Source organism: Candoia aspera, chromosome 1, assembly GCF_035149785.1.
Source record: "Candoia aspera isolate rCanAsp1 chromosome 1, rCanAsp1.hap2, whole genome shotgun sequence".
In the NCBI taxonomy this organism is placed as follows: domain Eukaryota; kingdom Metazoa; phylum Chordata; class Lepidosauria; order Squamata; family Boidae; genus Candoia; species Candoia aspera.
The window spans coordinates 111,775,500-111,795,918 of NC_086153.1; the positions used below are offsets into that span (position 1 = coordinate 111,775,500).

The following is a 20,419-nucleotide window of genomic DNA, read 5'->3' on the forward strand; positions in this document are numbered from 1 at the left end:
ACTACATTCCAAAAACACTCTGAGCCACTTCTATTAATATAAAAGTTAACAGAAGAAATAACCAACCAACCCCCACAAAAAACAGTATCGATCAGCTTCCTAGCCATTGACACACCAAGGAAAACAGGACTAACAGCAACTAATACCTACTGGAAGGGGGGACCCGCCATTCAGACCACCCCAAACTCTTTCCAAAACAGCCCTGCCTTAGAAGCTTTCCTTCACCACAGGTCAGTATTGACCTCACGTCAGCCACAGCACTATTCCAAAGGGTAAGGGCAGCTCTATCCAGAGAGCCTTCCACAACTCAGATTGCTACTGGCTTTCTCCCACGTGATAAACTCGCTAGCAGTGCCTAAAGGGGTAAATGGGCAGGTGTGATACTGTCCCAAATTAATCATTCCTCTGGAGCCTGAGAAAGTAAGAAAGCAATGTATTATTCTTCTGAGTCAGAAACTACTTTTAGAATCTGCATCTATGGGCTTCGGTGGTAGGGAAGAACTATAAAAACATTTCTCCGTTCTTTCTACTTTACAGGAGAAAGAGGAACATACTGTTCCCATTCTGGCAATGTAACAACTGGTGACTGTGACCCGTAGTTCAGGAATCATGGGCAGCTTCTATTCCCAAGTACCTGCTTTCTTTCTTTTCTATAACAATTAATGGCCAAAATTCCCTATAGGAGAAAATAAAAGGGCAAATACAGAATCTCCTGTTTGGTGATGCTAAACGTCTAAGAATGCATGATTTTCCTAGATAGAAAGGGACACTGTAGGTTCTGTTTCTTGGTCATGCAAGGATAATGAGAACTGACAAATAAGTGTACAAAGGGTGTATACATATGTGTATGAACAATCTCTAATATGTACCTCTCTTAAACAATTACTTTAAAAAGGTCGGCTCACAAGGATTCTGTTACCTAAATAACCATTTTGCTTGAAAAATGAATCCACCCAATTACTCTGAGTTCTGGCGTAAATGTCAGGGATAAACACAGCTTTATCTTGTCTTCCACCAACCACTGTGCCTTTTAGACATCCAGAATTAACAAGTTCTTCAAGCAAAGCTGAGGAAAGAAATGAAGTAGCCACAGTATTAGAAAGATTTACAAATGTAATAAAAGCAAATTTAACTGCAATACAGAAGTATATACCCTTGCATTTTAGGAACAGAGCTGACAGAGTATAGGAGTTAAGAACGTTTAATGGTCTGCAGCTGGATTTCTTCTGTAAAATTATATAGTTTAAGACTGGATTCTATTAGTTTCCAGCTTGATTTATAATTTGGAAGCATAAATGGTTTTACAGATTTCTGCAAGAAAAGTGATTTTTAATGTTTAACAATAGTTTTTGCTTCACAAATCCCATCTCCCTCTTAAAACAGTTATCAAAAGTGAAATGAAGAAATGCTTCTAGGCATGTACAAATCCGTCTGGGCTTAGATTAAATGACCATTTATTTCTGTACACTCTGCCACCCACTCTTACCTCATCAGATTTCTACAGATCCCACCATCAACAACCAATTCTTCTTTCCATATTATCCAACAGCTTGCCATAAGAGTTGACCCAAGCCCCCTTAGTACAGTTTAAGAGAGAGCACGAAACATTTTAATTTTCCTTGGGCTTTGAACACTATTGTTTTTGCTTCTATTTTTTACATTAATAATATTTTACTGTTATTTTTATGGATGATTTTATGGTGTTGTGTAAGCCATCCATAGACGATTAGGGACTGGATAGCAAATATATTTTCAAATATGTAAATGACCACATTTAGTGTTTGCTTAGTTTCATATTTTACTAAGCACAATTCTGTTTAGCCCCATTTCTGCATCAGCTTATAAATTCAGCCATAGAATGTATACAATTCATACACATTTGTATGCACATTTTTGGAATACACTTTTCTAATATGTAGTTTTTGCAAGCAGTAATGTGCTATTTATCCTTACATATATTTTTGTAAAAAAATTTCCTCAATAACTACAGAATATACTTAATGAGTATATTCTGTATTGTATCGCAAAATACTAAAAACTATGGATTCTGACATGCATAAGCCTTCTGTTTTTCCTTTAGGAATTTATGGACAATTTATATTAAAAAATTATAGTAATGCATTCTGATAAACATTGGAATGCAACTAATTTCTCACCCAATCTTTTTATTCCATGTCTTCTTTGTCTGAATTTTCATAGATCCTAATGGATTTCTTATATTGCTATTTCTACTTTAATTTATATTATACCATTCCCACATAAATGTCTGCGCATCATTGCAATAAACAATAAGACTGTGCTCTTATTCTTCACGGTGAAACCTGAATCCAGGGTGATTCAGGACAATCTGAGAAACGTTTTACTCACCAGAGGCACTGGACAGCTCCAGTTCATCATATCCTGATTCACAAACTCTGCAAATATCTCCCTGCAATCCCAAATTATCAGTTTGGCTTAGGCTAAAATAGTGATGTCAAAGTAGAGTTTTTAAAAGAGCAGTGTGTATGCGTAGGTATGTACATATATATGGCATTTGTTTTCTTTAAGTACTTTGATACGGAAGGAAGAATATTGAATTTAGGTCTATCCTTCAGGCAGAATGACCACTGTGATCACACCACTATTTACTGCTCCAGCTTCAGCCTTTCGGAGAGGCAGAAAAATAATAGGGACCAAGCCGCTCTGAGAATGCTGTGGAAATATCTGAGTAAACAGCTGCTATGTTCCAAAGACAAAGGAAACACATCAAAATACAGTTCAGATGCCTGTATTTTATTCCTGCAGTACTCAACATTAAGAATGTGACTTCTTAGGAGACACCGGGGTTCTATCTTTTGTAACGGTGGCCTTGCTCCCCCCTATTCTTCTTATACAAACAACAAGCCTGCTTCTTTTCCTTTAGAGACTTGGAGCCTCAAGGCATCATAGTAATAGGACTGAGGCAGGTTTTAGCCAGTGGCTAAGTTTGAGTTTCTCTAGAGAAATTCTGGAGAGCTGGCTGCCTGAGAGGAGATAAAGAGAAGCCTGAGACTATGCAGTGGCCAGGCCCCAATTCCTTTCTCAATTAGCAAGGAGAACACAGAAGCATACATCCCTGAAGGGAATGGTTTTGTTTAATATTTCAGGTAAATCCTCCCAGCAAGAATGGAGCTCCATTTTTTTTTTAAAACACTCTCTGAAATGGAAATAAGCTGCAACAGACTACCCCAAAGGTGATGCATGAACATCTAATCAGGACTACAAAGTTTTGCATAGTCCTAACAAGGAGTTGAATAGTAATTCCAAATATAACCATCCAAATAAATTGATTTAAATATTATGTTTTAATTCCATACACTGAAAATATAATCACAGAAACAGTAAGGAGTTGAATAGTAATTCCAAATATAACAATCCAAATACATTGATTTAAATATGTTTTAACTTCATACACTGAAATATAATCACAGAAACTGTGTTGCAATTCATGTTATTCATCAGTTAAAACATGTGAAGCTAGAATTCAGACATGATAAATCACCCAGCTATTACAGAATATAGCTAACAACCAGGTCTTCAAAAATGATGAGTCCAGAGAATATCAGCCAGATTTCTTAAAGCAAGCAGCTGCTGATCTCTCTCACAGTTGCAGTACTTAAAACTCCAAGAACAACTAAGATTGGGGTGGGGTGGAAGGGCATGATGTGTGTATTGACTTCAGTGAATCTATTTTAAGTGTGTATGCATCTGAATCCAGTTCATTGCATTCAAGGCAACAGCCATTGTACAGTACTGACAGTGTAGCTACTAATTTCTGTTTTCTGTCAAGGACAGACAACAAAGTGGTTGAATGGCCAGAACAAAGTGCCTTGGGCTCTTTTAGGGATAATGGAAAGTAACATGTAAACAAGGCTGACATAGTGAATGACAACAGAAGAAAGCCAAGGCCTCTTCCTAGAGTAAGGCAGTAAAACTGCACTGTCCCAATCTCTGCACTGTACAGCAGAGGCAGTTACATCATTTACTTTCCACCTTTCCCACCTTCAGGGAGAGCTATAGCCTACCTCTTCTCTGAAGCCTTTTTAGATGACTGAATGATTTGAGTTGGTTTTTAAAATGATTCTTTCATTGTTATTGTTGACCAACAGCTGCTCTGTTTTAATGGTGAGCATGCAGGATATAAACTAAAAAAATAAAAAAAACATTAAAAAGCTGCCTTATACAGTCAGATTCACTGGTCCTTCTAGCTTATGGTTACCTACACTGACAGGTAGTGGATCTCCAGTGTTTCAGACACCATTTTTTTCCAGACCTACCTAGAAATGCGAGATTGAACTATAGGATGCAAGGTACCTTTTGTATACCATCAACTATCATGATGGTGCTGACATGTATCATACAAGCCATTTTTCCATAACAACTTCTCTGCTAGTCATTTGGAAACCCAGAACAACTAGAGCAGGCCCAATTCTATGGTTTTTTTTAAATCAACAGATAGCTGACAAAAACAAAACTGATATTCCGCTAAGAAAAATGCACATGTGGTTTCAGGCTTCCAAATATTACCAAGTGGGAAGAATAATTTCAGAAGGATTGCAAATTTAAATGTCGATAAGCTTCCTGTGGCAATCAGGAAGAGCAAACAAGATGGTTCATAGCAACCAATTTACTTATTTAATATGCCACTTAGTCTTCTGATTCTAAGTTGTTTACAACGTATGAGATAAAACATTAATAAAATAACATTCATTCATGAAATCAATAATAATAAGCAAAAGTGTGAAAATCCATAAATAAACCCATATCAAATTTGCTCAAATTCTCTCTTGAAGATAATTGTTTTCACCATCTTCCAAAACATCACCAGGGTAGTAGGGGCACTCTTTAACGTTGGGTGCAAGCTACTACAGAGGCAGGGGGCTACAACTGAGAAAGTCAACCTGTGGGTCCCATCTCCTCTACTTACTTCCAGCTAGGTACCTGGAACATCTTCTGTCTATTAGATTGTGTAAATCAAGCAAATTCTACATGAAGAAGGCAGCCCTGAAGGTAACAAGGGCCCAAGCCTACTGGCAACTGAATTGGGTCCAGAAGTGAACTGGCAACCAGTGGAGCTTTTGTGAAGCAGGTGATATCCTGCTAAACTGACTAATGCAGGTCAATACATAGGTTATTGCTTTCTGTACCAGTTGCAGCTTTTTAGTCATCTTCAAAGGCAATCCCACCTAAAGTGAATTGCAGTAGCCTAACTAAGAGATAACAACTGTCTGAGTTACCATTTTCAGAAAAGGGCACAACTAGCAGATGTGCTGAAGCTAGCCAAAGACTCTCCTGGCTACAGCTTTCATCTGCTGATCCAGCAGGAGCCATAACTCCAGGGGAACCCTGGCACTGCACTCTACCTTCTTCAGGGGAAATGCTACCCCATCAAGAGCTAGAGATGAACCATCCATGACACAAGAAGGTTTCTGAACTAACAGGAGCTATGTCTTGCTGGAATTGAGTCGCAGTCTGTTTTGCCCCATCCAGTCTCTCACAGCCTCTAGCCACTGAGTCAAGAGTTCTACCACATCTCCTGTTCAGCCTGGGGTTGACATGTAAATCTTGGTATCATAAATATATTGATGATACCTGATCCCAAATGAATGGATGACTTGTCCAGCAGGTTTATGTAGATTTTTAATAAAATGGGAGAGAAGGTCAAGCCTTTGTGCATTCCACACTGAAGTGCCCAAGAGCTCCTCCCCCAACAGCTCCAACTGACACTGCCCATTGGAGGAAAGAGTAGAACCGATGCAAAAAAAATGTCTCCAATTCCCAAGCTCTGCAGGTGGCTCAAAAGGATACCATGGTTGATGACAGAGATATAGCAGGAGAATGGGTACTGAGCTTGTTATCACTTTGAAATGCTAATTTTACTATATGAAAAATAAACAGGCAAAGTGTCTGAGCAAAACTCACAGTAAAGCAGATGTTCCTGAAATCCATGCCGAGTGATTAGGTTAATTACTGGTGTAGGTCTAAGAAAGAAGTGACATAAACAGCATGTCAAATGTCAAGTTTCTGAATAACCAGATATGATCTAGAGTATAGATGAACTATTTTCTAGTGTTTACTATATTCAACAACCAATACTGTTTTTGTGTTTGTTATCACTGTATGGTAAGACAATGAAAATGTGTGGATATTCTGGGAGCAGGAGTATGCTTATTCCTAAATAACTATTTGGAAAATGCAGGGATCACCAATTAACACCCCCCTTTGTTTTTATATTTAACAGGCTTTGTTGGCTAATAAGATTATGAATATGGAATGCCTTCCCATCTTCTTCATTTTTAAAGGCCTTTTTAAACTTGATTTTATGCCACAGAATTTAACTCCAAATTAAATATTTATTTACTACTTGAATTATTTTATGTACCCTATATCATAATAGCAACTCTCAGTACGTTTCCTGGTTAAGGATGTTCTTCAATATAAATACTAAGAGTGAATGGATCTGCAACTCAATGAAATCCATTTGGCTGAAAGTGAAGAGGAACTGAGGAGCCTTATGATGAAGGTGAAAGAAGAAAGTGCAAAAGCTGGCTTGCAGCTAAACCTCAAAAAAACCAAGATTATGGCAACCAGCTTGATTGATAACTGGCAAATAGAGGGAGAAAATGTAGAAGCAGTGAAAGACTTTATATTCCTAGGTGCGAAGATGACTGCAGATGCTGACTGCAGTCAGGAAATCAGAAGACGCTTAATCCTTGGAAGAAGAGCAATGACAAATCTCGATAAAATAGTTAAGAGCAGAGACATCACACTGACAACAAAGGCCCGCATAGTTAAAGCAATGGTGTTCCCTGTAGTAACATATGGCTGCGAGAGCTGGACCATAAGGAAGGCTGAGCGAAGGAAGATCGATGCTTTTGAACTGTGGTGTTGGAGGAAAATTCTGAGAGTGCCTTGGACTGCAAGAAGATCCAACCAGTCCATCCTCCAGGAAATAAAGCCAGACTGCTCACTTGAGGGAATGATATTAAAGGCAAAACTGAAATACTTTGGCCACATCATGAGAAGACAGGACACCCTGGAGAAGATGCTGATGCTAGGGAGAGTGGAAGGCAAAAGGAAGAGGGGCCGACCAAGGGCAAGATGGATGGATGATATTCTAGAGGTGACGGACTCGTCCCTGGGGGAGCTGGGGGTGTTGACGACCGACAGGAAGCTCTGGCGTGGGCTGGTCCATGAAGTCACGAAGAGTCGGAAGCGACTAAACGAATAAACAACAACATCATATTTCCATTTTCATACTTTTCTTTTTGGGCTGCTTGTGCAAGATCACCATTCTACTTAGCACTGCATACTTGGAATTATAGTAAATTCATTCAAGACCTGTTTACTATTGTCCATTCTGAATTTTAGTTCTCATGTTGCTACTTGTATTATCAATTGTATATATCAGTGAACCAGTTTTTAGTCAGGATACATGGGATAGTGGGGACTGCAGAAGCTAGTAGGCTTTGGTCCATGAATTTCTTGGTGGACCTTTATGGATCACCAGTGGTCTGTGGACCGCGTTTCAAAAATCAATGAAATAAGAGCATATGGAATGGAGGTTAAAAGTTCTTGGATAGGGACAAGAAGCTGTGATGCATGGATGTATTCTTTTTCCTGCCTCCTTTCTTCAATGAGTGAAAAGAGTGAAAAACCATTCCAGATCTTTTCTATTGCTCTATATAGATCTTTTATGCAGCTTTTAAAACTTTTGAAAGATTACATCAAGAATGTAATTTGTCCAAAGCAGCTAACAAGCAGTACATTGGCTGCTTTGGAAATGCATAGTTTTGAATGTATTAGAGAAAATATCTTCAGAGGCTAAAGCAACAATTCAGTTTTAGTGATAATTTAAAAATTTACTAAAATAAACCTGGAAAATAGAGAATTGGAGTTCCTTATTATGTTGTAAGACCAATGGTCTCAGGGTTTAAAAAATCAGATACATGTCTTAAAGTTTTAAAATGAGATATATATACATTCATACAGTATAACCTTTTTCAGGCCATTACATTCCTCAATAGATATTTTTTTAAAAAGCTTTACTGCTGGAGATGCAGTAAATTTGAAGGAATGTTGCTAGTTATGCTTTATGCCTTTGGTTGCCTCTTACTGATTAAATATTCTTATTACAGTGAACGAGGTTCTTGGAAGGAGGTTAAGGCTTTTTTTTTTTCCCTGTGTCAGAAGCACCTACCAAGGAGCTTCCGTATTGAAAGGATTTGCCGGTGACATCACTGTTGCCCAGGGGATGTCCCATGGGGGCTCCTTTCATGTCCCTGTTATTTTTCCCACCGAAGAGGTACCTATTTATCTACTTGCATTTGCATGCTTTCGAACTGCTAGGTTAGTAGGAACTGGGACAAGATTGATGGGAGCTCACTCCGTCACGCGGCTCGCACTCGGGTTTCGAACTGCCAAGCTGCCAACCTTAATGGTCCTCTGACTCAGCGTCTTAACCACTGAGCCACTGTGGCCCCTACAGGTTAAGGCTTAAATATGTTAATATGTTGCTAAATTATGTTCTAAATATTTGGAATTTTCTATTTACATAGAATTTTGGATTTTTACTGTGCTTGGATTATTACCCAAAAGACTGATCTGGGAAGACAGTTAAGTACCAGATGCTAAACAATCCATTATTAGTCCAAGGGTGTTCCTTCCATTTATTCCTGCAGGCATGGAAGGGACTGAAGGTGGAAAGAATCCCCCCGTTAAGCCTAAGCAAAGGGAAGGGGAATCAAAGAAAGAACCCTCTGAGCCCTGAGTAGAAATGTTCCAGATAATGTTACAACTTGATCTGAAGCTCTCAGCCTTTGAATTGGATTACAGATGTAAAGGAAAGACAGTATGATTTCATGTAGTCAAGGTTCAATTCATTCTCTAAAAATTAAACTGTAACCATTTTTATATAGAAGTAATTACTATTACTGAATCTGATTTAGGTTTTTCTTCCCTTCTAGTTTTACTAGTTTTCAGAATTTTTATCTGTATTTATATGTTTTCTTTTGTAGCCATACTAAAGCATTTTTTTTTAAAAAGGTGAATATCATGTACACAGAATGCTCCTGGAAATATTGCCTTGTACTGTGTCTCTATACAGATGCTATGAGCTATGCAGTGAGGAAAAATCCATGTGCTAGATTACTACCAGCACAAAACAGGCAACTGAAAAGACCACTGGAGACCATAGCACGGATTAGAGCAAAATAGGGAGAGGGAAGAGATACATTTAACTATTTCTCATTCCAAGCCTTGGTCAAACATGGCCTCTGACTTCATTGATAATATTAGGAACAATATATTTTTCCTTTGTGTGGGATGATTGTAAGGCTGAATTGCATTGACCAAACTGGTTATTTGCACATAAAAGTATATTAGTGGAATCTGAGGTCTGAGTATGAGTAATATATGTTCTTGCTTCTTCAGTGTTCTAGAGAACACTTTACCAGCAATTCCTTGGGCCAGTCCCTCTCTCTCAGCTCACCTCACAGGGTAGTGGTTGTGGGGAAAATAGGAGGAGGAAGTAGTATTAGGTATGTTTGCTGCCTTGAGTTATTTATAAAATAATAAAGGCGGGATAGAAAATAAATTTTAAAAAATCCTTTCCTTTCAGACTATACAGGGGAATTAATGAAAAACAAGATAATGTGACCATAAATACACATATGGTAATCTGCTTGATGTGCATCTCCCACCAAAGTTAATACAGACTGGTACCATTTTAAAAGATTCTAAAACAAGTAATAATGAGACATCCAAGCTAGATGTTGGATGTTAAAACATGCTCATTAATTGGTGAAATGGTCATAGATGCAGAAAAACAAGTGTTATGGTGCTGTCACTGCTAAGTTTTAAAAAATAAGAAAACAAACCACTATCTGATTTATTGTGGAAGACTTCACTGATACCCAGTTTAACCTTTTGCAGAAGAATCACAGGCTAGACTTGGATATCACACTAAACTATGATTTATTTAACCATGGCCATTAAATAAATCACAAATGACTAATTTCCCCAATACACTAAGCCATAAATGTCATTTAAAATCTGAATGGCTGGATGCTAAGCAAAAAACAAACAACCCGCATTAAAACTTTGGGCATTGCACAAACCTGAATTTCATGACTATCAGTAAAGAGCAGAAGGCCAAATTATCTTACTTGTGCCTTCAAAATACAGATTTCACCAAAAATATTTATAAATATACTAAATTACTCTTAAGCACCTGTGCATTTTATTTGACTTACCGAGTAATAGCCCGGAAGAGACCACGAATACGGGCCCGGTGTCTAGTGACAAAGGCATCAGTGAAAATCACCCCTCGGTTATCCTGATCGAGTTGGCCGTGGATAATTTTCCCCAAGCGAACAGAAAATACCTGAGAATAACAATACAGCAATTAAGTCAAGAATCACATTACATTTTGTAATGAGTAGGAGAAAGTGCAGAACAATTCTAAGTTCAACACATGAGTGATATGTAACTCGCACCTTATCTTATTTTACTTGTATATTAATTCAGGAAAATGATTCATTTACCTCTGGCTGCAACTATTTTCCCAATATTACAGATTAACTGACCTTGCTAATATGTAATTCAAATGTTAAAGCAATGGATCACTATCACTTATTGTCTATTTTTCTTCCTGTCAATTCATCCTGCTCTTTTCCATTTACTTCTCTTACATGCCAAAATACATGGTTTCATTTACCATGGACATCAAGAGATAGGCTCAAATATATTAACAACCACCATCCATCATGGCTTTGGTCAATCAAGGCTTTCACATAATGCTTCTTATTCAGACAGGAAAGGTACAGGCTAGACTTCTTTCCTGCTGCTGGGTTTTCATAGGATTTACTGTTGCCTGCATCCCACAAATTAGGGGATACAGTATAAGCAATGTGTTGACACAAACTCAGGATGCAAGCTAGTACTGTTTTTTGGAGAATTTCATTAGAACAATCAATCATATAATAAGTTCTTAATTTCCTTTTATAATTTAAAGATACCTTAGTTATTAAGCACGCAGTTGCCAAGGTATTGAATTCAATGCAGCAGTTAACAATATGGCAGAAATAACTAAATTAAACCCATGCATATGAGATGAGTTAAGATTTAAATCTCAAGAGAAAATAGTGTTATTACACTAAGATCAATATTTAGGATATACTTGCCAATCCAAATAGCTGCCAAGTGAAATATTTTTAATTTCAGTGAAAGGAGGTAATCTGCAGATGAATTACCTGCTTCAAGAAGTCTCCTGGAAGATCATACGTCTTGCACAAGTCAGATATTTTCACTTGGCCACATTCCTGCAACTTGTCGTTTATTTCTTCTGCTATGTGATCTAAATAATGTCTAAATGAAATGAAGAATCAGTATTAGTATAACGTTTCAAATGGGCTATTAATGTACATCATACCAGTATTTGGTTTATGAGTGGTACCTGATGATAAAACAGAAAAGATATAACTGTATGATGCCTGACTATAAAACTTTAAAGGAACAGAATCATTTTATTGAAATGGAAGCTACAGTTAAGTTCTGTATTTTCAGGTAAATAATGAAACAAAACTGTTGTTGTTTGTGGAACAGTCTGCAATCACACCTCTGGGCCTGTTTCCTTGCTGGGTTTTAATAGGGCTTGGGGAATGTTAGTTTGGGCCTGCCCCTAGTAGATGGCACTGTTTTCATATTGTTTTTGTTTACTGTTTTTAATGCAATGTCTTTTCTTGTAAGCTGTTCACAGCCAGTCTATAATGGAATATAACTGCACACAGGCCTATGTAACTGCAAAATGTAAGGTGAGATATACAAATAGCTAATTCTTTCTTGTTTTTGTTATTCCATAAACTTCCATGTAGTTCATAAAATTTAGTATTTCCTTCTGCTAAAATCCCAAACTCCACAAATAGTGGAACTTAAAAGTATGGGAAATTTTGTACATAATAAGATTTTTTATTATTTGTTTCTGTCTCTTTTAGTAGTCCCCAAACACAGACTACTTGTTGCTGACATTAGCTGTTCTCATCCACCTTCATTTTAGACAGTTGACATAAAAGCTGCTATTTTCACTGCATTTTCTCTTTCTAGCTCTTCCCCTCCAAGTCTTACTTAGTCATACTATATAACATAAATCCAGAGTGCTTTTCTTTACTTTGGATTTTTTTTACCACATAGACTATGACACTATGAATTTCAAGATGAACCATTTGTCTCCAGTTTAACTAGAAAAATACAATGTATTGCAGTTTACAGTAAGAGTTTAGAATAGCATTTTGATTGGATTTGAAACCTGAAAGGTTTATGTAAATGCAGATAAATCTATTCCTCAAAATGGTCTTAATCATAATTAGATTGCATTTAACTATCCTTAGAAAAACTCACTCATCTATAAGTTGTCCCAATACCAATCGAACTGTTCGATCTGATTTGACAATGTTGTTAGCTCGGTTCTCAATATGGAGCAGATCGACATTTATTACCTGGGAGAGCAAGGAAGTGGGAAATAAGTTAGTAATTAGTATTTTATTACCATCACTGACCAGAATTCAACAAATTAACAGCAGTTGAAACAGAATAAACAGTATAGTTTACAGCTAGATCATCAGTGCAATCAAAATGTATCTGGTTTTACAAATAGTATAACAAAAAAAAAAAATCTAATTTACTACTTCCCGTTAAAACAATCTACTGTCAAATTCCTACATAGCAGCTATTTCAATACCCAACTAAAAAAAATTTAACTAAAAAATATGGATCCTAAAAAGAACAATTAAGACAAGATAAAACAAAAAAAAACACATTTCACTAAAAAATATAATGTCTGTTATGAAATAATTCAATTTACTTGAAGTCTGAGAAGAAAAAAAGATTAATGGAAATGGAATATTAATTTTTTGCATGCATTGGTGAACATTCATTTTTATTTTTTCGCTCACCAACATTTAACAGTGGACGCATAATAAATGGAAAGCTTTTCTTGAAATTTACAACTTTAAAAGAAATTAAAGAAATTAAACTGGTATGATAGAATATTTCAATATGAATGAAGTATTTAACTACAAAATTATAAAGATAAAAAACATAAGAGAAAATGAATAGGTGATATCTACAGTTATTTTAATATCTATATATAGCAATTAGAAGTTTATACCTCCTTTAAAAATTCTGTAATGACAGAACTATTAAAAATACCTATAAACTTCAAACTGACTGAATATAGGAAAAATAAACAATGTTTATAATAAAACCAATTACCTGTTGCAAATCTACAATGTTCACCCGACCTGTAGTAAGATAAAAAAAATGAATGTACATGAAATATTAATATTTGTTCATTATCTTTTACATTGTGACCCCAAATCTCAAGAGTTACTTGGGACAACTTTAAACATGAATTATGTGTATGACTGCTAACTATACTATTTTTTACAGCATGGCTGCCACTGTCTGTATGCTACTTTCAGCTGTATATGCTCTCTTGCACTGAGGGAAATATACCATTTACAATGCAGAGTGCGACTTCTACAATTTTAAATGCAAAAATTGTATCAGGAATAGTAAAGAGGAAGAAAATGCTGATATCCAGAATACAAGCATGCAAAAGAACCCTTCCATCCAAACTGACATGGCATGCTATATCTGTGGAGGGGTTGATTCAATGAATTTTTAAAAATAAGCTGGGTGTGAAGATGCCTTCTTTCTTGGCTGAAGTGAACATGAAGTCAGGTCAACAATGCAAACATTAATTTGTCTAAAGAAAGAACAAGATTCCTAGGGGTGAAGTCTTGATGGACAGTGTTTTTTTCTAGATTCTGCAATATAAACTGCAATCACATTACAGACATGGAGATAATCCTTACAATGAATATTAAAAGAGCTAAGACAATCATCTCTGTTCCTTGATGACTAAGTGTTAGTATGAACATATCCACAGGAGTGAAAGTTGCTTTGGAAAGTATTTTACATACTGTATTACAGAAGTACTGCCTTTATTATGCAAATATCAGTTTCAGGAGGGTGAAGGAAGTTATGCAATATTTGTCAAGAAAACTTCACTGGAGGGAGAAAATACTCCAAGCAAAGTAGTCCTGAATCAAACTGAAGTACTTCAGAGGCACTTCTTATAAAAATGTAAAGAGATCAGAGATCCAGTTGTTGTCTCTTATTCACTTTATGGATAAAATATCAGTAAATTAATGTAGTGATAAAAGAAAAATCTGTGTCCAATGAATTGTTTTAATGGTTCTATTCAATACAGATATGTATTATTCCATCAGAGAGGAATACTGTGCTTGTAATCCATATATAGTTTTCTTGCCATTCCTTTTAAGCAGTGACCACTGAGTATTACACTAGTTAAGCAATTATCTAGCTAGAAAAAAGGGATTTCATATACCTACTTACCTGACAGCAAATGCCACTGAACTCAGTGGAATTTCTGAATAGAGTTGTTTAATGTTTCAACATAAACTTAAATAAAATTATCATTAGCATTTTGGCTAATGTTTTTAGAAATGAAATGTCTAAAATCTTTCTCTTGCTAAATTCAACTACTCCCTCAACCTTGTAATGTCAGGAAAAAATGTATTTCTACTGCAAATATGACTTTGTAGAATCTCAGTATCTACTGTTAAGCACTGGAACATGACTTCAGTTTTAGAATTATAATTCTGCAATGCCTAAATAAGAAAGTTACACATTTCAGTAACATCTTCCTTTTAATAAGTTAGCTTTAAGAACTTAAGCTTAACAAATTAGGTCAATTTTGAACATTACATTAATACACAAACACTTACCACCACGAATGTGAAGTTCATCACGTATCTCTCTGCTAATCTGTGCAGGAGTAATATATTCTTTTCCATCAAGAGTATGTACTACATCCAACTGTTTTTCAGCAATTAACTTAGAAACAATCTCTATGCAATTACGTTCCGACAGCCTGTATATATGAAAGAACAGACAAGATAACTTGCATGTAATTCTAAACATCTGACTTTAAATAAGTGACATTTTGTAACTACAGGTAGTCCTCGTTTAGGGACCGCCTTGGAAAGCAACCATTCAGTTACGATGGTGATGAAAAAGTAACTTCGCAACCAATGCCTGCATTTACAACCTTTGCAGCATCTGTCACGTGTTTGCCATTAAAGTGAGTTAATACCTGTTGTCCTGTGCCTGACCCATTTTTTTTCTTTTTCCCCTCTCACAGAGTGGAGAGACTGCCTTAACAAGCTATCTCTTCCTGAGCTGCTTTTCTCCACAGCACAGAGGGTCCCTACTGCAAGTTAACAAGCTCAGCTGTGACCTTAGTTGAATACAGCTCTGCCACCTGAAATTGACCAGACCTTAATCTGGTCAATTTCACACTAAAGGCTTTTGTTTGCCTCCTAAGCAGCTAGTGGCTCACAGTTGTGACCAGTATAGGGTCACAGCTGGCACAAGCTCATTTCTTTCAATGCCTATTCTCCATCATCTGTCTGGTTACTCTCTTGTAACCCCTTCCTCTCCAATTAATGTAAATACAAACATTAATTGTCTTCTTGCTAATTATCCCAGCGCTGGGTTGAGCATTCCAAAGTGCGGGGGAATGGAGAAAAAGGGCTCTACGATTTGCCCTTTTTCCCAGTTCCTCATGAGTTGAGTTCTGGCAACCTTCCCTGCCATTTGGGCTCACCGGACTGGGGTTGTATCCTTGTGATGCTGTAAAACAAAGGAAAGCTGAAGTAAAATCGTAAGCACAGTTGCAGTCACATAATTTTCACTTAGTGACCATTTCCCTTGACGACCAAGTTGCTGGAAGCAATTGTGGTTGCTAAACAAGGACTACCTGTAATATAATCTATAGTTACTTCAATAATCTATTTATATTTCAGATGTATTTGTTAGGACATTTCTTCCCTACAGGTATAGAACACAAATAAGCTATCCCTTTATATCTGTGTAATTTTAAACATTTTCAATAATTTCTTATTTTTTGTAAGTAATGTTCTTTTCCCATGCTTAAGGTTGTAAGGTTTATGTCGATACTGGTGATTTTAGGAATGTTGATATACATACCAATATATTAATTCATTTATTTCAAGTTAAAATAAAATTATATTTGAAAAAATGCACATGCCAGCATTGTGGTATGTGCTATCACAAGTCAAAAATTAAAAGTTTAAAGCTGTTTATAAATCAGCTCTGGAGCTTCTTGTCTATTTTCTATCAAACTCCACCAAACTTCCAGAACTCAAAATATTTCACAAACACCAAAATAGTAATGGAAGCTGATTAGTTCTTTTTGTAACTTCATTCCCTGAAAAATTTTCTTCAGGAAGCCTGTGGAGCTTGGTAGCTCTTTCACCACATGTGTTTTTGAAAAAGCCACCTTCTTTCTCAATTTCCTGTTGTATACCTATGCAGTTGGTGATGAAAAGAGTAGTATGAAAGTCAGTTTTATTCACCCATTTCCTAGGCTGATATGGACCCAGTTCATAATATACTTCATGATAATTCTTAGCAACAAACTGAAACCACTTTTCTCAATCTGGATATTCTTCAAATGTATCGACTTCAATTCCCAGAATTCCCCAACCAGTATGATCATCATAGAATATTTCAGGAGTTGATCTAGAGTTTGAGTTATGCTGAAGTAAAGCAACTGCTAATGTGAACATTAATTCACAAAAATGCGGCCTGCTATATATACAAACATTAGACCTGGCATGGAATCTTCCACTTTATAATTAAATTCTACATCTTGAAGACTTCATGGATAGATCTAGGTAGCTTTCTTGGCAACAATATGGAAGTGGTCTGTCACTGCCATCTTCCAGAAATTTTTTCCCAGTAAGGACAGATGCCACTCTTGAATGGGGGACCTGACAGTATTTTCAAACATTTATAGGAAGAACTTGGTGTTTTTAAAATATGCTGTACTAAAGTAAGAAGCACCAATATAATGTAGATTATCACACTAGGGCTGTGCAATGCTTTGGATTAAATTACCAAAAGATGCTTCAGAATGTGGGGGCACAAATGTAGCACATCATTGCAACTCTTTAAAACAACCACATCTTTTCCCAGGATTGTGTGGCTGCTTTCCTCTCCTTTAAGGAGTTAACATGTTCTACATATGTATCCCCATGCATTCCAACGCTCTTATTTGGAATTGAATCCAAAGCCTTGTACTGCTCTAATATTCATCAAAGCTCTAACATAAATAAGTTAAGTGTGTGGACAAAATTGAAAGGCTGTCATTTTACAACAAACTGAACTCCCTCTTTGTTATCCTTTAATAGGAGAATGACAATTTGATTTTCATTTAGAAGCTTCAGATTTCTAGCTTTTCCAATACCTGCCCACCAGTAAAAACGTTTATAAGGCTTTCTATGTCAGTGGAAAGAATTTTTAACAGTTTTTGTGACATTAACTTTAGAAGACAGAAGTTGCATTACTCTGGTCTTTGAAAATGCCTTCCACAGTAAAGCTTTGCTATGAGAGCGTTGCAGTCTGTGAAAGAAACTGGTACTGTAAGTGTTACACATTTGAAGATGTCACCAGGAAAACTCTTTCACCTATAAGTATGTTCCAGACAGGAAGACCACCCTGGTAGATTTCACGTACAGGAAAGGCAGCAACAGTAGCAAGGAAATTCAAGACATGCTGAACAGATATACGTGGGCAGTTTTGTTTTTATGGATCTGGACTATCCCTTTGACAGTAGGCTTACAGGAAAATCTAGCAAATCCCACGCTTTGTTGCTTGTTTGCTTGCTTCCTGACATGAAGATAAGTGATGGAAAAATCATTAGCAGTGTGGTATGGAGGATCTCAGGTAATGCTTTTGGGAGGGAGGGAGGGAGAGCAGCCCTATTTGAGAGTACGGTAGGCATGCTCAGAGACCACCCCTTTTATTAAAAGCGGGGAAGGGGCGCGTCGCTTCCACAAGCATTACGGTCCTGATCAGGGAAAGCGGCAAGGGACAGAAAATGAGGGCCATTACAGAGCAGCGGGAAGCGTCCCGCGCGGCCTGGGAGGGGACGTGATTCGTGACGGTGGGGTGGGGGGGCTTCTACCTCGCTCCGCCTGCCAATATTTTCCCCTCCCCTCACCTCTGCGTCGCCTGGGCGAACTGAGCGGATTGAAACTGTTGAGACAACGTGAGGATTTCTTCCCACGTAGCGGCCATCGCAGCCCCAGGTCCTGATGGGGAGGGAGGAGAGGCGGCGGAGCAGGAAGAAAGGGGCGTGCCCAAAAGAGGGCTTCGAAAGTCACACGTCAGCTCAACGAAGCCTTTCCAGCGACGGGCCGCGAGGAGGAACAATATTCCTCACGTCTTCGCTAAATGAGCTTCGGCCCGTGACGGCGCCATCTGCAGGAGAGCGCGTTCGGCGGGGCAGAAAGCGGAGCTGCAACGGGGAGAGCGGAGGCGTGGCAGGCTGCTTCTGTGAGTTTCTGTATCCTGAAGGAGGAGGAAAGTGTGACCTGTAGTGGCAGCTGCAAGGACATATTCTTCTGATGATTGACATTTCCCAAGATTTTTGTTGTTTATTCGTTCAGTCGCTTCCGACTCTTCGTGACTTCATGGACCAGCCCACGCCAGAGCTCCCTGTCGGTCGACAACACACCCAGGAACGAGTCCGTCACCTCTAGAATATCATCTATCCATCTTGCCCTTGGTCGGCCCCTCTTCCTTTTGCCTCCCGGTCTCCCTAGCATCAGCACCTTCTCCAGGGTGTCCTGTCTTCTCATTATGTGGCGGAAGTATTTCAGTTTTGCCTTTAATATCATTCCCTCAAGTGAGCAGTCTGGCTTTATTTCCTGGATGATGGAATGGTTTGATCTTCTTGCAGTCCAAGGCACTCTCAGAATTTTCCTCCAACACCACAGTTCCAAAGCATCGATCTTCCTTCTCTCAGCCTTCCTTATGGTCCAGCTCTCGCAGCCATATGTTACTACGGGGAACACCATTGCTTTAACTATGCGGACCTTTGTTGTCAGCATGATGTCTCTGCTCTTAACTATTTTATTGAGATTGGTCATTGCTCTTCTCCCAAGGATTAAACGTCTTCTGATTTCCTGACTGCAGTCAGCATCTGCAGTAATCTTCGCACCTAGAAATACAAAGTCTTTCACTGCTTCTACATTTTCTCCCTCTATCTGCCAGTTATCAATCAAGCTGGTTGGCATAATCTTGGTTTTTTTGAGGTTTAGCTGCAAGCCAGCTTTTGCACTTTCTTCTTTCACCTTCATCATAAGGCTCCTCAGTTCCTCTTCGCTTTCAGCCATCAAAGTGGTATCATCTGCATATCTGAGATTATTAATGTTTCTTCCAGCGACTTTAAGCCCAGCCTTGGATTCCTCAAGCCCAGCATGTCGCATGATGTGTTCTGCATACAAGTTGAATAGGTAGGGTGAGAGTATACAGCCCTGCTGTACTCCTTTCCCAATCTTAAACCAGTCTGTTGTTCCATAGTCTGTTCTTACTGTTGCTACTTTGTCGTTATACAGATTCTTCAGGAGGCAGACAGGATGACTTGGTATCCCCATACCGCTAAGAACTTGCCACAATTTGTCATGGTCCACACAGTCAAAGGCTTTAGAATAGTCAATAAAAGAGAAATAGATGTTTTTCTGAAACTCCCTGGCTTTTTCCATTATCCAGCGGATATTGGCAATTTGGTCCCTAGTTCCTCTGCCTTTTCTAAACCCAGCTTATACATCTGGCAATTCTCAAAATCAAATCAAAAAAGGTAAAAAGGTAAAAATCAAATCAAATTTATTTCTGCAATCAAAGATCAGCTTATCACCCCCCCAAGATAAAATTAATAAAAGTAGTAGAATGAGTCCAGACTGACAAATTTGTCACATTTGTAGTTGCCACGTTTTTACTGCAGCCACACAAAATTTGGCTACTGTACTGGTGATAGCATGGTTGCAGCCTGAAAGAAGAACATTAGTATATGCCAGTAAATTTTTATTATCAGATATAGTACCTATAGTAATTATCAGTAAAAATAGAATTTTAAGCTATCTCCACTGTGGACTGGGGATGAGACAAAGGCAATGTCACAGTGGGGATGTGTCACCGAAAAATGATTTATGGGGAGTCTTTGGTTGTGAGGATGAGCCCTCAGATTGGATGATAATACTTTAATGGGGCCATTAAAGAACCCAGTGAGGTGAATAGTTTATTCATTTTATTGTTAATTCTTTCCTTAGGTTCCACTTACAAATTATTTTGTAATCCAGCACTTCATATAGTTCACACAGTTATCCCTTTGAATGCTCCTTACTCTCTAACTTAGCTTTGTGGAAAATGGAAAGGTCATTATGGAAAACTAAGTGCAGCTTAGAATACAGGAAATACCAAAGTTACCTTATACAAGATCCTTTCAAAC

General features: G+C 37.7%; 1 protein-coding gene across 1 annotated transcript in view; it reads right to left on the reverse strand.

Moving 5' to 3' along the window:
• The window catches only part of UFL1 (UFM1 specific ligase 1), a 34,702-nt gene extending 16,424 nt beyond the window's left edge, over window positions 1-18,278 (reverse strand). Inside the window, exons 1-8 of the mRNA XM_063311951.1 lie at window positions 18,131-18,278; window positions 14,829-14,974; window positions 13,288-13,316; window positions 12,415-12,512; window positions 11,271-11,385; window positions 10,272-10,402; window positions 5,941-5,999; window positions 920-1,066 (exon numbers count right to left, since the gene is read on the reverse strand). Of these exons, the coding sequence (XP_063168021.1) occupies window positions 920-1,066; window positions 5,941-5,999; window positions 10,272-10,402; window positions 11,271-11,385; window positions 12,415-12,512; window positions 13,288-13,316; window positions 14,829-14,974; window positions 18,131-18,207 (802 nt within the window). The 5' untranslated portion in view covers window positions 18,208-18,278. The remainder of the gene's footprint in view (window positions 1-919; window positions 1,067-5,940; window positions 6,000-10,271; window positions 10,403-11,270; window positions 11,386-12,414; window positions 12,513-13,287; window positions 13,317-14,828; window positions 14,975-18,130) is intronic.
• Between the last annotated feature and the right edge of the window lie 2,141 nt (window positions 18,279-20,419).